The sequence below is a fragment of the Grampus griseus genome (genome assembly GCF_964374135.1).
Source record: "Grampus griseus genome assembly, chromosome: 9".
NCBI lineage: Eukaryota > Metazoa > Chordata > Mammalia > Artiodactyla > Delphinidae > Grampus > Grampus griseus.
This window is the reverse complement of record NC_139003.1, coordinates 69,990,080-70,004,099: the sequence shown is the minus strand read 5'-3', so window position 1 is coordinate 70,004,099 and position 14,020 is coordinate 69,990,080. Positions and strand designations below refer to the sequence as shown.

Genomic DNA, 14,020 nt, shown 5'->3' with positions numbered 1-14,020 from the left:
CTTAGGTACATAACTATTTTCACTGAAATATCTGGCTTGGAAAACAATGGGAATAGGTGTTTGGGAATAGTGTACCACAATTTACTGTTTTGTTATATCTTGGCTTGTGTGACTTTTGTTCTTGGTGTTTGAACCTTAGATAGATAAAGCAGTTTCAAAAGTTTTTTACTGTATACTAAGTTGAATTTCCCTTCTCACAGAATCTTTTAATGGGTCTCCTACAGGAAGCATAAATTTGGTAAGTACTGTTATGAGTACTTTAATTAATAAAGTGGCCTGAAAACAATGTGAAAGACTGAGCCTTAACATATGTAAATAAATGATTTATTAGAAGTCCCCAAGTCATCCTTTGTAAGAAGTTGTTATGCTTTTAAAGAAATATTGAATTCACAAATAAGGGATCTGTTAATTAGAACTTAAAAATGACATGAAATTTTTTTTCATTTTAAAAAATGTGCTTAAGCCACACCTGAATGATTTAGTTGCAGGTGATAAAAAATGATTTTATTATTTTCAACCCCAGTATTTAATATTTGAAAATGACTCTGATCAGTGCTATGATGGGCAGTAAATTTGTGACATAAAATGTTTACACTGGAATTAGTTTTTTCTTCTTGTATTTAGAAAAGAAATATAAAATTAGTTGGGATATCTGAAAACTTAAAAGATATTTCTTTAAAGTCTACACTATAAAAGATTCAAGTTATTGTAAAAAAAACCCTTTTTTTAAGCTTAGAGGGTTTTACAAGAATTAAGCAACTGTATTCTATGATTACAGGTTTAAGAATGACATGTTTTTAGCATATAAACTGTCATTGACATTTCATATATTCAAGGTGAAGTGTGAAACAATGAACATTTCAGTTCTTTTATATATCCATCCTTGCCATTGAATACCTTATTTCATAAAATGCTGCTGGAAAGAAATATTAGTGTTCTGTGAAAGTTTCAGTCCAGAATTTGTGGGGGATGGGCGGAGATTGTTTGCTTTGTTTTTCCTTCTACCTACAACACATTTTCTTTCAAACTTTTTGTGATAGCTAAATAGTTTAGAGGTCCATTGTCTTATGTTCCTCACTACTACATTTATTTCTAAAATTACTTTATTGTATAAATGTTCTATTATTGTGCAACGTATAACCTTTAACAAAACACTAAAGCAAATCAGCCATAGCGTTATGTCATATATTTAGTAACATTTTAAATGTTTTCCTAAATTATTTGGTATCATTACCATTTACTTCTCATATTCCACAGAGTTATAATGAAAAGGAATAGGTCCTAGAGAATGAAGAGTGTTAGCAATATAATGCCCATTATATAGAAAGTTTCCAAATGTGATGAAACTTTTCCTTGGTTTGAAATTTTTTAATATTCACCTTTGTAGTGCTTGTACAAGTGTTTGAACACTAGTAAAAAATATTTTTTCTTCATTCCCTATTGGGAATAAATGCTTTTTTGTAAAAGAGATCCCTTTTATCACATAGTGATATAAACCAGAACAGTGTGGATTGAAAAAGGTCACACTTGAGGTCAGTGACTTACAGTTTTTTGGTTTTCACATCTGTTAAATCTAAGCTTTTAAGTAGCTAGACTGTTTTCAATTCTATTTTTTTAATACATAGATTTTAATGAATAGCTGCATTTTAAAAAATAGTTTAAGATTATAAAGAATTGTTTTAAAAACCATCAGATATTTTTCATGTTTGATGAAGATAACATTTATTAATTGTATTAAAATTATAAACTAGATCATAATAGTTTATTCCAGTATACTAAGCAAAGAAAATATTTAATGTCGTGGTTTACTCATTTTGTGATTGAAACTGACACATAAATTATAAACATTTTTAGAAGTGCCATTGTAGTTGTGTTTGCTCAATTGATTATCATAGTAAATTAGAATTTTTGGTTTTTATCTTAGCATAGTGTTAAAAAAAAAAAGCACTTTTTTTTTTTTTTTGGTAAGGAATTCAAGAATCTTAACCCAAGAATTACTTTACAAACTGATTTTATTTCAGGACAGCATTAATGCACTTGTTTTGAAATCACAGTTTTCTATGACTAATCAATACTTATAGTTCTAAATCACAATGTAGTTCTGTAGTTATTATTTCACCAGTTGTAACTTTATGTAGTCTAGTTGATAGTTACATATGCATTGTAACTGTGACTAATGGTTAAGAGATATCTCATTGGATTTTTTTAATCATATTTAATGAAAATAATATTACTTGCATATTTTAAATGTGCTAAAAAGACACTTATATATTATACAGAGTTTTTCAACAACTTCTGGGTTGCATAGTATATAAGATGCTAACGTGTTTAAAGTAATAAGTAAGCGGCATTTAGCTTTTTAAATGTTACCTGCAAGGGAAGGTTACCAATAATAATGATGTTTTTTTTGAAAAAGGTGATTGTTTTATATTCTTGGTGCTAGCTTGTAATTAGAAGAAGATTACAGTAGATAACAATCTTAAATTTTGTAGAATATTCCATTTCCTCTGGGGCTTCTATCTTTCATGTAAAAATAATACTAAAACAAAAGTTGTGCTGTTTCTGTCAAAATGTTTTATTGTAGGTCAGGTGAGCACTTAAAAAAATAAGTGCATTCTATATCTCTTCAAAGTATTTTCATTCACTTTATATCCTGATAGAATTGTAGAACAGGTATTACACCATTATAACATTGGGAAAACTGAGAAACAGGAAAGACTAGTTGATATGGCTAAAGTCTCTTAAGGTATCAGTGGTGAAGCCTGGACTAGACCTAATTTAATTGAATGGTTCTCCCACTTGATTTGTGGTTAATCTGTATGGAATTATCAAATTTTGCTTCTCCTGATGATCAGTCTTTAGTAGGTAGAATTTTGGCTTTCTTCTTAGACTGTAATTGCTTAATTTAAATGGCTTTGTGTCATATGCATGGCTTCATTTAAGTCATTTAGATGACTCTTAGTAATAACTGGTAATATCACATTAATACTCCAAAGTTCATTCAATCCTATGGTTTTCTAAGTGTAAAATATGTCTGAATCATATAATGTCTGTGTGTTATAGGTCCCCAACACCACTCCTATGTTTATTGATTTACTAAGAGGACTCACAGGTCCCGGCATAGTCATACTCATGGCTAGAATTTATTACAGCAAAAGGATATAAAGCAAAATCAAGAAAGGGAAAAGGTGCATGGGGCAAAGTGCAGAGAAAACCAGGCACAAGTTTCCAAGAATCCTCTTCCACGGAAGTCACATAGGACAGACTTAATTTCACCAGCAGTGATTATGACAACATGTGTGAAATGTTGCCACCAGGAAGGCTCATCTGATACTAAGTGCCCAGGGTTTTTATTGGAGGTGGATCACACAGACACCCTCTGCCTAGCATATACTAAAATGACTCCCAGAAGGAAAGCAGGTATTCAGCATAAACCACATTGTTTGTACAGATAGTTACGTAGAGTGAGCCACTCTTAGCAGTTAGGGAATGGAGGGAACTTTTTCTAAATCTGACTTCCCAGGTATTGTCCAAGGGCCAACCTTGAAAGCAGTCCTTTCTAACGAGAGCAACTTCAAGTCTGTTGTGTTAATTCTTTTCCATACAGTCTGCCTTCATTATATGCGTTATGTTCCCTTCTTTGTATGTGTGGGTGTATGGATATGTAGCAAAAAAGTTTTAAGTTTAGAGCTAAAGTCCATAGTTAGAAAAGATTTATTCTGAATCGATCAGTAATACTTTTTGTTTATGGAATAATTTTTGAAAATTATTTAAAATATCTTAAACTGTGGATTCACTTCATTTAGTGAGTAATCATAATAATGGCTAACATTTTTTATGTTAGGCAGTTTTCTAAATGTTTTACATGTCTTTTCCTTTAGTCCTCACATAACCCTTTGATGTAGGTACGATTGTTCTCATTTTATAGATAAGGAATCTAAATTAACTAAAACTATTTCTAAGTTAACAACAGTGTTAAGTTAAAGAATACAAAGTTGGCTCTAGTATATTTCAGCATTAAAATTGAAATGTTGATTTAAGAATATGTCTGCTTATTTTTATCCACATTTTTTTTTGCCATGTATTGAATATATATAATTGAGAAGAAGCAAATTATAGTATGTGGACAGGTAATGAAGGAAGAAATAATCTGATGTATTAAGTTGATTACTAAATTACTTTGTTTTATAGTTTCTTAATCTTAGGTTCTCTCTCTCCTATTAGTATAAATAAAGAGGATTATTGTTTGGGGGGGAAAGATACAAATAATATAAAGCTTACATAGGGCAAAGATGAGTAGAGTAATGTTATATATGATGTAGAATTCTTTAACATTTTTTTTTCCTGTAAAATTTAACAATTTTGTGTTCTGATCCCCCCCCCCCCATCACCCAGTCTTTAGATGACCTTTCAAATGTGTCTTCTGATGACTCAGTACAACTTCATGCTTACATTTCAGACACTGGTAAGAGACTTCATGGTTTAATTATTACTTAAAAACTATTGACTGTTACTACTCCTACATTATTTTCCACATTTATTTTTATAAATCATTTTTGTGTTCTGTAGTCATGTTTTCAAATTACTTTTTTTCTGTAACATGTTCTTCATTAAATTCTATGATATTTATTACATGGGTGTTTCCTTTCTTTAAGGTTGTCACTGTTATCGTTTGAAAAAGGTTAAATTTTAAGCATTTTGTCATGTCTAATAAACTTTGAAACCAGTCTTCTTTTTCTTTGAGTCTAGCTGATAATTGTCTGCATAATTCTTATTAAATTGTCTTGGGGCAGATTTTAGTTTAATATTTGTTTTCATACATGCAAAGTCAGATTAGATATCTGGATAAATGAAGCTTTTTGGTATAGGAGTTTATAGAAGTTCAACAAATGCTTGGATGAGGTGAGATTCATGACTGAATCAGCATATGTGCAAAGTGGCTAGTGAACTGAGGAAAAAAATCAATTTCCATCATTGTTATTGGGTTATTAGATAATGCCAATGCCGATTTTCTTATTTGGCTTCTCAGTATTCCTACAATATAGGAGTGTGTTTGTCAGATTACATACTGAAGTATAAACGTACAGATAAATACGTGAGTTCAATTTCATACTTATAATTTAGATAATTTGGAAAGAGATTTAATAGTACAAGTGTAGTTTTAAAAAGATCATTTGCATCTATTTTTTTAAGATCTTGTTTTCTTTTCACTGGAGCTGGAGTCTAATTTTCCATTGTGTTTTCTGCCAGATTTCTGTAATAAGTTATCTATAATTGCTTTTTCAGTTTTTCCTTTATCTTTTCCAAATAGTTGGTGCATACGTTGTTGTCAATAAAACCAGAGGGTCTAGTTGCGTTTCTTTCTAGCTTTTGATACATTTGTCTCACTTTTTCCTTCCTTAAAATTTTAAAATTCTTTTAAAGAACTATCTTCTTTGTTGAGTTGTCTTCGAAATATGAAAGCCTTTGTTAAAGTGCAACATTTAGAATTTGTCCTTTTATTTCTTTCTTCAAGTCCTTAAACTTTTGTGTGTAGAAGAAGATACTAATGTCCATATTTCTTATGTGGATATTTCTCTTCTCTGAGGGTTCTAGTTTTCTAGCTGCTTTGTCCATTCATTCAACAAGTATTTATTAGCTTCTTAAAAGATACGGAAGCATAATACTAAGCATTTTTAATAAATTGTAATTTCTGTCAGACAAATTTATGTATAAACACTAAAGGGGCAGCATAGTATAGTGGTTAAGAGCACAGCTTTTTGTCCAAATTGCTTAGGTTCAAACTCCAGCTCTTCCACCTAATAGTTGGGTGAACTTGGATGAGTTCCTTAACATCTCTGTATCTCAATTTCCCAATCTGTATCTCAATTTCCCAATCTGTATCTCAATTTCTCAATCTGTAAAATGGAATATTAATGATAATAATAATAATACTTGCCTCATAGGATTGTTATGGGACTAATTAACTGTATTCGTAATTACATGGTGGGCATTATATATTAGTGTTTGTTCAATAAAGATTTCTTTTATGAGTTGGGCTTCAGAGTCTCTTTGAGTCTGGATCCCATGTCCTTAACATCTGTATGATGGGAAGTAGAACTTAAGAGTCCAATGCTATTTAAGGAGTGATCCATAGACTACAGTGTACTGGCTTCTTCACTGAGAAATCTTGTTTTAAAAAATACTGGCTACGTTAGGCAATGTGTTTAGTGATGAGATTTATTTATATTCTGATCCTAGTTCCTTGTCTGGCTATGGATTAGGAACGAAGAGGTTGCACATCACCTGTTAGGAGTAGTAACATTGTCCTAATGCAAACAAAACCTGTTATTTCCACTATAATATCTCACCATCATCTCAAAATATATGTAACCTCATTATCTTTTAAAATCAAATTACCTTTCTGTCTTAGTGCTTCTTTTATAATAGCCCCATTATTCTTCCTATTGTGCATGCATCCTAGTCATGATCTCCCTTGCCTATCAATTTGTGACAAATCTGATCATTCTTTTTTAGAATGCTTTCTTACATTCCTTTCTTCTTTCCTTTTCTATTTCTTGCTATTCTCCTTGTTCTTATTAACTCCTAATTGGTTATGGTTTGCTGCCTAATTGGCCCCTGCTTCCTATTATCCTTTCCCAAACGTATCTTGAACACAACAGGTGAATCCATTCCCTTGTTGCCTTGCTAACTCTGTTGAGTGATGGTGGTTCTCTTGGGTGATGAAAAATTGCTGTACACTTTGTTCCACATAGTCGAAAAATTGCTGTACACTTTGTTCCTCCGAGTGAAGGATATTTGAAAGAGGTGAACAGTGAATATTAGAGTTAAAGCCTCTGACAGCAAGATGACCCAGGTCTATCCCTAGTCTTCTATTTTGTCAAGTCAGGAACACTGATATTAGATGGTAAGGGAATGAAGGACAATTTTGAATAGAAAGTGCAAATCTTAGAAAAATTTTAATGAAAGGCTGGGAGAGGTTCCTGTCCAACTACGTTTGCCAGTATAGATTTGTAGCTATTATATTATTAAAATAATTTACTAAGAAGCTGCACAGACCCTTCTTTGCCTAATTATATACAAAATACAAATATTTAGTCAGCTCCAAAGCTTGGCCACTTTTTTTTTTGTAATTATGGATCAGTATAATCTATTATTAGAAGAGCAGTTTATACTTCTGGTCAACATGGTAGTAGTCTAAACTGCTGTGGGAAATCTTGCTTCCCACACATCTAAGGGCTGAAAACAACAGAATAAAAATAGCTAAAAGGGGAAATCTACAGGTGTAATAGACCATGAGGAAAAGCAAATTTAGGGAAATGAAGAGGAATTGAAGCCAAGGAGCTTATAGGGGCGTGAAGACTGCTGTCTTGATTTTGACAGCATTTTCATGCCCTCAAGTTTAGAAGAGGCAGGATGGGCTAAGGCAAGGAGAAGCTGGAACACAGTCATTTGCATAAAGCCCAGAGTCACAGAGGTGGCTTGATGTGAAAGAGGAACCAGAACTTAGCCTACTGTCAAAGGAAAGAACAAAGAATGTCAAGGTTGTGGTTGGGAATGGTATCTATCACCCATATGAAATTGAAAGCCTGTCTTGTATCGCGATATTGGTGTGTCTAGATTCAGCCATCCTGAAGTGGTTGTGTACCACAGGGTTTCCTAGCCCAAGAGTATGTTAAAAATATTTGTAGAGATAAAACGAGGCAAGAATACCACACTATAAAAAAAGAACCATATGAAATTATAGAAGTAAAAAAAATTACTTATTGAAATTAAGGTGAGTGGCTGAATTAAGAAACAGACCAGGTACAAATGAGTGGAGACTGATAAACTTTTAGAGACCTGAAGAGATGATCTAGAATAGAATACAACACAGAGGGAAAAAATGGAACATGAGAAAGACAAAATGATTCAAAATATGTCTTTTTACTTAAGATTAGTACAGAATAGGAATAGGTTTTGATTTTTGAGACTACCTGGCTTGGATGGTTTGTGTCAATTAAGTAGGAAAATAACTATTTATAACAGTCTTCAGAATAAATTACACTTGTAAATTGTTGAATATTTTAAACAAGAAAGAGATTTGCCAAAAGAGAAGATAGGTCTTATCCTATAGCTTTTGCTTGCTGTTCAGTTAAAAAGCTATCGAGTTAGAGCTGAATAGTGAAGGCTAGTACAGAGGTCATTATTTTGTTTCTGTTGTTTTTCTTCTATTAAATTTAAGAGACTCTAATACTATAGTATGAGGTGGTACTGTGTTATCATTACTGATAATAAATAAAAGCTCATTGGGAAGAGAGTCCAAAGTAGACATCACTGTGTGGTTGGCAGTATCATCATAAACTTGTAGATCATTTTGTAATGTAGCCATCATATATAACGCATTATGGAGGTGAGTACAGAGGATGGGAATCTATTTTATCCTTTGGTGACATCCTTTCGTCTCAGTCTGTCATTTCAAATTCTTCTTCATTTCATGTTGTCCTTTTTGTTTGTTTTTGTTCTTCATCTTCCTCCTTTCTGTGTCTTTTGTTCCTTTTCATTTGGTTTTAAATGACTAGTATATGCTGACTATGACCCATATGCTGTGGCAGGCGTTTGTAATGATCATGGCAAGACATACGCATTATATGCCATCACTGTACACCGGCGCAGTCTAAACAGTGAGGAGATGTGGAAAACCTACCGTCGTTATAGTGACTTCCACGACTTCCACATGAGGATCACTGAACAGGTAATGAGGTTTTTAAAGTTTGTGTACTTTACATTGTTTCCTGATTCCATGTTTGATTCTAAATAGCTCTGAGGGATGCTAAGGTATTGACCAAAGCTAAGTAAATAAGGTAAGAATTTTTTTATAAGCAACATGAATGTTATAATGATTTTGCACATTTAACCAATCAAATTTTAACCAGTCTTAACCATTGTGGACTAGTGATGAAGTATCAGTGGTATACCTTGGAAAATTAGAATAAGTGTATATTTCTGATATTAAGAGTGTGTGTATGTGCTGTGCTTTGCAGAGGTATTTGGGTTTGGTTTAAAGTAGGGATGGGGATCACTGGACATTTGGTGGTTTTATTTTTGGCAGTATAATTTAAAACTATGGTTATTTAAAATGGCGTCCTTTTCCAAGTATTAACAGTTAAATCCTTGATCCATTAAGTTATGAAGAACCAAAATCTAAATTAAGTTTAACATTAACCAAATAATGTTTTTAATTCTTAACAAATATAACCCTCTTGTTTCATAGAAGTATGAGGACTCTTAAACATAACGAATGTAAACAAACTATTTCTCTGTTTTATTTTATTTTTATTTTATTTTTTGCGGTACGTGGGCCTCTGACTGTTGTGGCCTCTCCCGTTGCGGAGCACAGGCTCTGGATGCGCAGGCTCAGCGGCCATGGCTCACGGGCCCAGCCGCTCCGCGGCATGTGGGATCTTCCCAGACCAAGGCACGAACCCGTGTCCCCTGCATCGGCAGGTGGACTCTCAACCACTGCGCCACCAGGGAAGCCCTCTCTGTTTTATTTTTTATTAAATATTCTTTTCTTTTTAACTTAGAACAAAATAACTTATCACAGGATAAATTGGAATAGGTGTTCTGTGACATTTATTTTAAGTCATGAGAATCCTTCTTTCAGGGTTTTAAAATAAACAATTATTATTAAGCCAATAAAATAATAATAATTAATGGTGACATTTGATTGGGTGGACTCAAGCTTTGAAATGACAGTTTACTACTTAAGTAATCAGAAAGTATATATATATATATATTTTGTTGTTGTTGTTGTTGTTATACGCGGGCCTCTCACTGTTGTGGCCTCTGCCATTGCAGAGCACAGGTTCCGGACGTGCAGGCTCAGGGGCCATGGCTCATGGGCCCAGCCGCTCCGCAGCATGTGGGATCTTCCCAGACTGGGGCACGAACCCGTGTCCCCTGCATCGGCAGGCAAACTCTCAACCGCTGCGCCACCAGGGAAGCCCCAGAGAGTATATTTTTCAATTAGGGTAGTGGCAAATATATGGTTGCCACCATGATAATCTCACTAAAGTACTTCGTGAATAGAGTGAGATAAACTATTAATAGCTCAAAAGTGTTTAGAGACCAGGTTAAGCCTGGTCTCTAAACACTTTTGAGCCCATATTAACTGGACTTTTTTAATATATTCATAAGGAAATTACTAACTTTGGACATAACTGTTCTGTTGTTCTTGTTGAATAGATCTTTTCTTCATGTTTAGCTTGATTTGTTTGCACAGGTGAAAGAATTTTCTGCCCCACGTTGAAGAAATAATTGCTGTATTTACTTTTTATATTATTACCTGTTTCATATTGTTTTAAAATCACATAGCTCGGAGCTTCTGGGTTGGCAAACACGTGGTACGCTCAGACAGGGCATCGATGCTCCATGCCCTTTTCCATATCTTGCCTTATTCATCACGTCCATCTGGCTGTTTTTGAGTTATATCCTTTTACAACAAACCAGCAATCTAAAAACGTCTTCCGACCCCTGGCCTGGCTTAGAACATCACCGGTGCTACTGATGTCCTACGTTCCTCCCAGATCACATGCCAGCCTGCCACTGCTTCTCAGAGCTCGATTTAAGTAACCAAGAGGCTCATCTCCTGAGTTTGAGAACTTCCCTTGCTCCACTGTCTTGTATTCCAGATTTTCCTATCCATCTTGCCCATGAGACCGTGAGCTCCCTGAGGCAAGGATCTCATCTCTCTTGTACTCCATTCTGTCACCTGCACCAAAAACAGCCTGGAACAGACCGTGTGGCTGACAGGGTCTTCGTTCTCTGGCTGGGTGTCAGGCCCGTGCCTCTGAGGTGGGAGAGCCGAGTTCAGGACATTGGTCCACCAAGAACTCCTGGCTCCATGTACTATCAAATGGTGAAAGCTCTCCCAGAGATCTCCATCTCAACGCTAAGGCCCTGCTCCACTCAACGACCAGCAATCTACAGTGCTGGACACCCTATGCCAAACAACTAGCAAGACAGGAGCACAACCCCTCCCATTAGTAGAGAGGCTGCCTAAAATCATAATAAGGTCACACAGACCCCAAAACACACCACCAGACACAGTCCTGCCCACCAGAGAGACAAGATCCAGCCGCATCCACCAGAACAGAGTCACCAGTGCCCTCACCAGGAAGCCTACACAACCCACCAAACCAACCTTACCCACTGGGGGCAGAAACCAAAAATGAGAACTGTGAACCTGCATCGTGCGAAAAGGAGACCCCAAACACAGTAAGTTAAGCAAAATGAGCAGACAGAGAAACACACAGCAGATGAAGGAGCAAATAAAAACCCACCAGACCAAACAAATGAAGAGGAAATAGGCAGTCTACCTGAAAAAAAGTTCAGAGTAATGATAGTAAAGATGATCCAAAAACTTGGAAATAGAATGGAGAAAATACAAGAAACATTTAACAAGGACCTAGAAGAACTAAAGGTCAAACAAACAATGACGAACAACACAATAAATGAAATTAAAAATTCTCTAGAAGGAATCAATAGCAGAATAACTGAGGGAGAAGAACGGATAAGTGACCTGGAAGATAACATAGTGGAAAAAACTACCACAGAGCAGAATACAGAACAAAGAATGAAAAGAACTGAGGACAGTCTCAGAGACCTCTGGGACAACATTAAACGCACCAACATTCGAATTATAGGGGTCCCAGAAGAAGAAGAGAAAAAGAAAGGGACTGAGAAAATATTTGAAGACATTATAGTTGAAAACTTCCCTAATATGGGAAAGGAAATAGTCAATCAAGTCCAGGAAGCACAGAGGCCTATACAGGATAAACCCAAGGAGAAACACGCCAAGACACATATTAATCAAACTATCAAAAATTAAATACAAAGAAAAAACATTAAAAGCAGCAAGGGGGCTTCCCTGGTGGCGCAGTGGTTGGGAGTCAGCCTGCCGGTGCAGGGGACATGGGTTTGTGCCCCAGTCCGGGAGGATCCCACATGCCGCAGAGCGGCTGGGCCCGTGAGCCGTGGCTGCTGGGCCTGCGCGTCCAGAACCTGTGCTCCACAGCGGGAGGGGCCGCAGCAGTGAGAGGCCCGTGTACCACAAAAGAAAAAAAAGGAACAGGGGAAAAATAACATACAAGGAAATCCCCATGAGGTTAACAGCTGACCTTCCAGCAGAAAGTCTGCAAGCCAAAAGAGAGAGGCAGGACATATTTAAAGTGATGAAAGGGAAAAACCTACAACGATTACTCTACCCAGCAAGGATTCATTCAGATTCAATGGAGAAATTAAAACCTTTACAGACAAGCAAAAGCTAAGAGAATTCAGTACCACCAAATCAGCTTTACAGCAAATGCTAAAGGAACTTCTCTAGGCAGAAAACACAGACAAGGAAAAGACCTACAATAACTAACCCAAAGCAATTAAGAAAATGGTAATAGGAACATATATGTTGATAACTACCTTAAATGTAAATGGATTAAATGCTCCAACCAAAAGACATAGACTGGCTGAATGGGTACAAAAACAAGACCTGGTATATATGCTGTCTACAGGCGACCCACAAGAAAGAAATCATAAATTTCAGATCAGAAATAAATGAGAAAGAAATGAAGGAAACAGTAGGAAAGATCAATAAAACTAAAAGCTGGTTCTTTGAGAAGAGAAACAAAATTGATAAACCGTTAGCCAGAGTCATCAAGAAAAAAGGGAGAAGACTCAAATCAGTAGAATTAGAAATGAAAAAGGAGAAGTAACAACTGACACTGCAGAAATACAAAAGATCATGAGAGATTACTACAAGCAACTGTATGCCAATAAAATGGACAACCTGGAAGAAATGGACAAATTCTTAGAAATGCACAACCTGCCAAAACTGAATCAGAAAGAAATAGAAAATATGAACAGACCAATCACAAGCACTGAAATTGAAACTGTGATTAAAAATCTTCCCACAAACAAACGCCCAGGACCAGATGGCTTCACAGGCGAATTCTATCAAACATTTAGAGATGAGCTAACACCTATCCTTCTCAAACTCTTCCAAAATATAGCAGAGGGATGAACTCTCCCAAATTCATTCTACGAGGCCACCATCACCTTGATACCAAAACCAGACAAGGATGTCACAAAGAAAGAAGACTACAGGCCAATATCACTGATGAACATAGATGCAAAAACCCTCAACAAAATACTAGCAAACAGAATCCAACAGCACATTAAAAGGACCATACAACATGACCAAGTGGGGTTTATTCCAGGAATGCAAGGATTCTTCAAAATATGCAATTCAATTAATGTGATAAACCATATTAACAAATTGAAGGAGAAAAACCATATGATCATCTCAATAGATGCAGAGAAAGCTTTTGACAAAATTCAACACCCATTTATGATAAAAACCCTGCAGCAAGTAGGCATAGAGGGAACTTTCCTCAACATAATAAAGGCCATATATGACAAACCCACAGCCAACATCATCCTTAATGGTGAAAAACTGAAAGCATTTCCACTAAGATCAGGAAGAAGACAAGGTTGGCCACTCTCACCACTCTTAATTCACCATAGTTTTGGAAGTTTTAGCCACAGCAATCAGAGAAGAAAAGGAAATAAAAGGAATCCAAATCGGAAAAGAAGAAGTAAAGCTGTCACTGTTTGCAGATGACATGATACTATAAATAGAGAATGCTAAAGATGCTACCAGAAAACTACTAGAGCTAATCAATGAATTTGGTAAAGTAGCAGGATACAAAATTAATGCACAGGAATCTCTGGCATTCCTATACACTAATGATGAAAAATCTGAAAGTGAAATCAAGAAAACACTCCCGTTTACCATTGCAACAAAAAGAATAAAATACCTAGGAATAAACCTACCTAAGGAGACAAAAGACCTGTATGCAGAAAATTATAAGACACTGATGAAAGAAATTAAAGATGGTACAAATAGATGGAGAGATATACCATGTTCTTGGATTGGAAGAATCAGCATTGTGAAAATGACTACTACCCAAAGCAATCTACAGAT

The 14,020-nt window shown here is 35.4% G+C and overlaps 1 protein-coding gene across 2 annotated transcripts in view; it reads left to right on the top strand.

Moving 5' to 3' along the window:
• The window catches only part of SNX13 (sorting nexin 13), a gene marked incomplete at its 5' end in the record, with an annotated part of 138,397 nt that overhangs the window by 90,749 nt on the left and 33,628 nt on the right, over positions 1-14,020 (top strand). Inside the window, 3 exons of one of the 2 annotated variants that reach the window (XM_082661480.1) lie at positions 201-238; positions 4,396-4,465; positions 8,562-8,734. In XM_082661480.1, coding sequence (XP_082517606.1) covers positions 201-238; positions 4,396-4,465; positions 8,562-8,734 — 281 coding nt within the window. The remainder of the gene's footprint in view (positions 1-200; positions 239-4,395; positions 4,466-8,561; positions 8,735-14,020) is intronic. The other variant, XM_082661481.1, reaches the window with a different exon arrangement.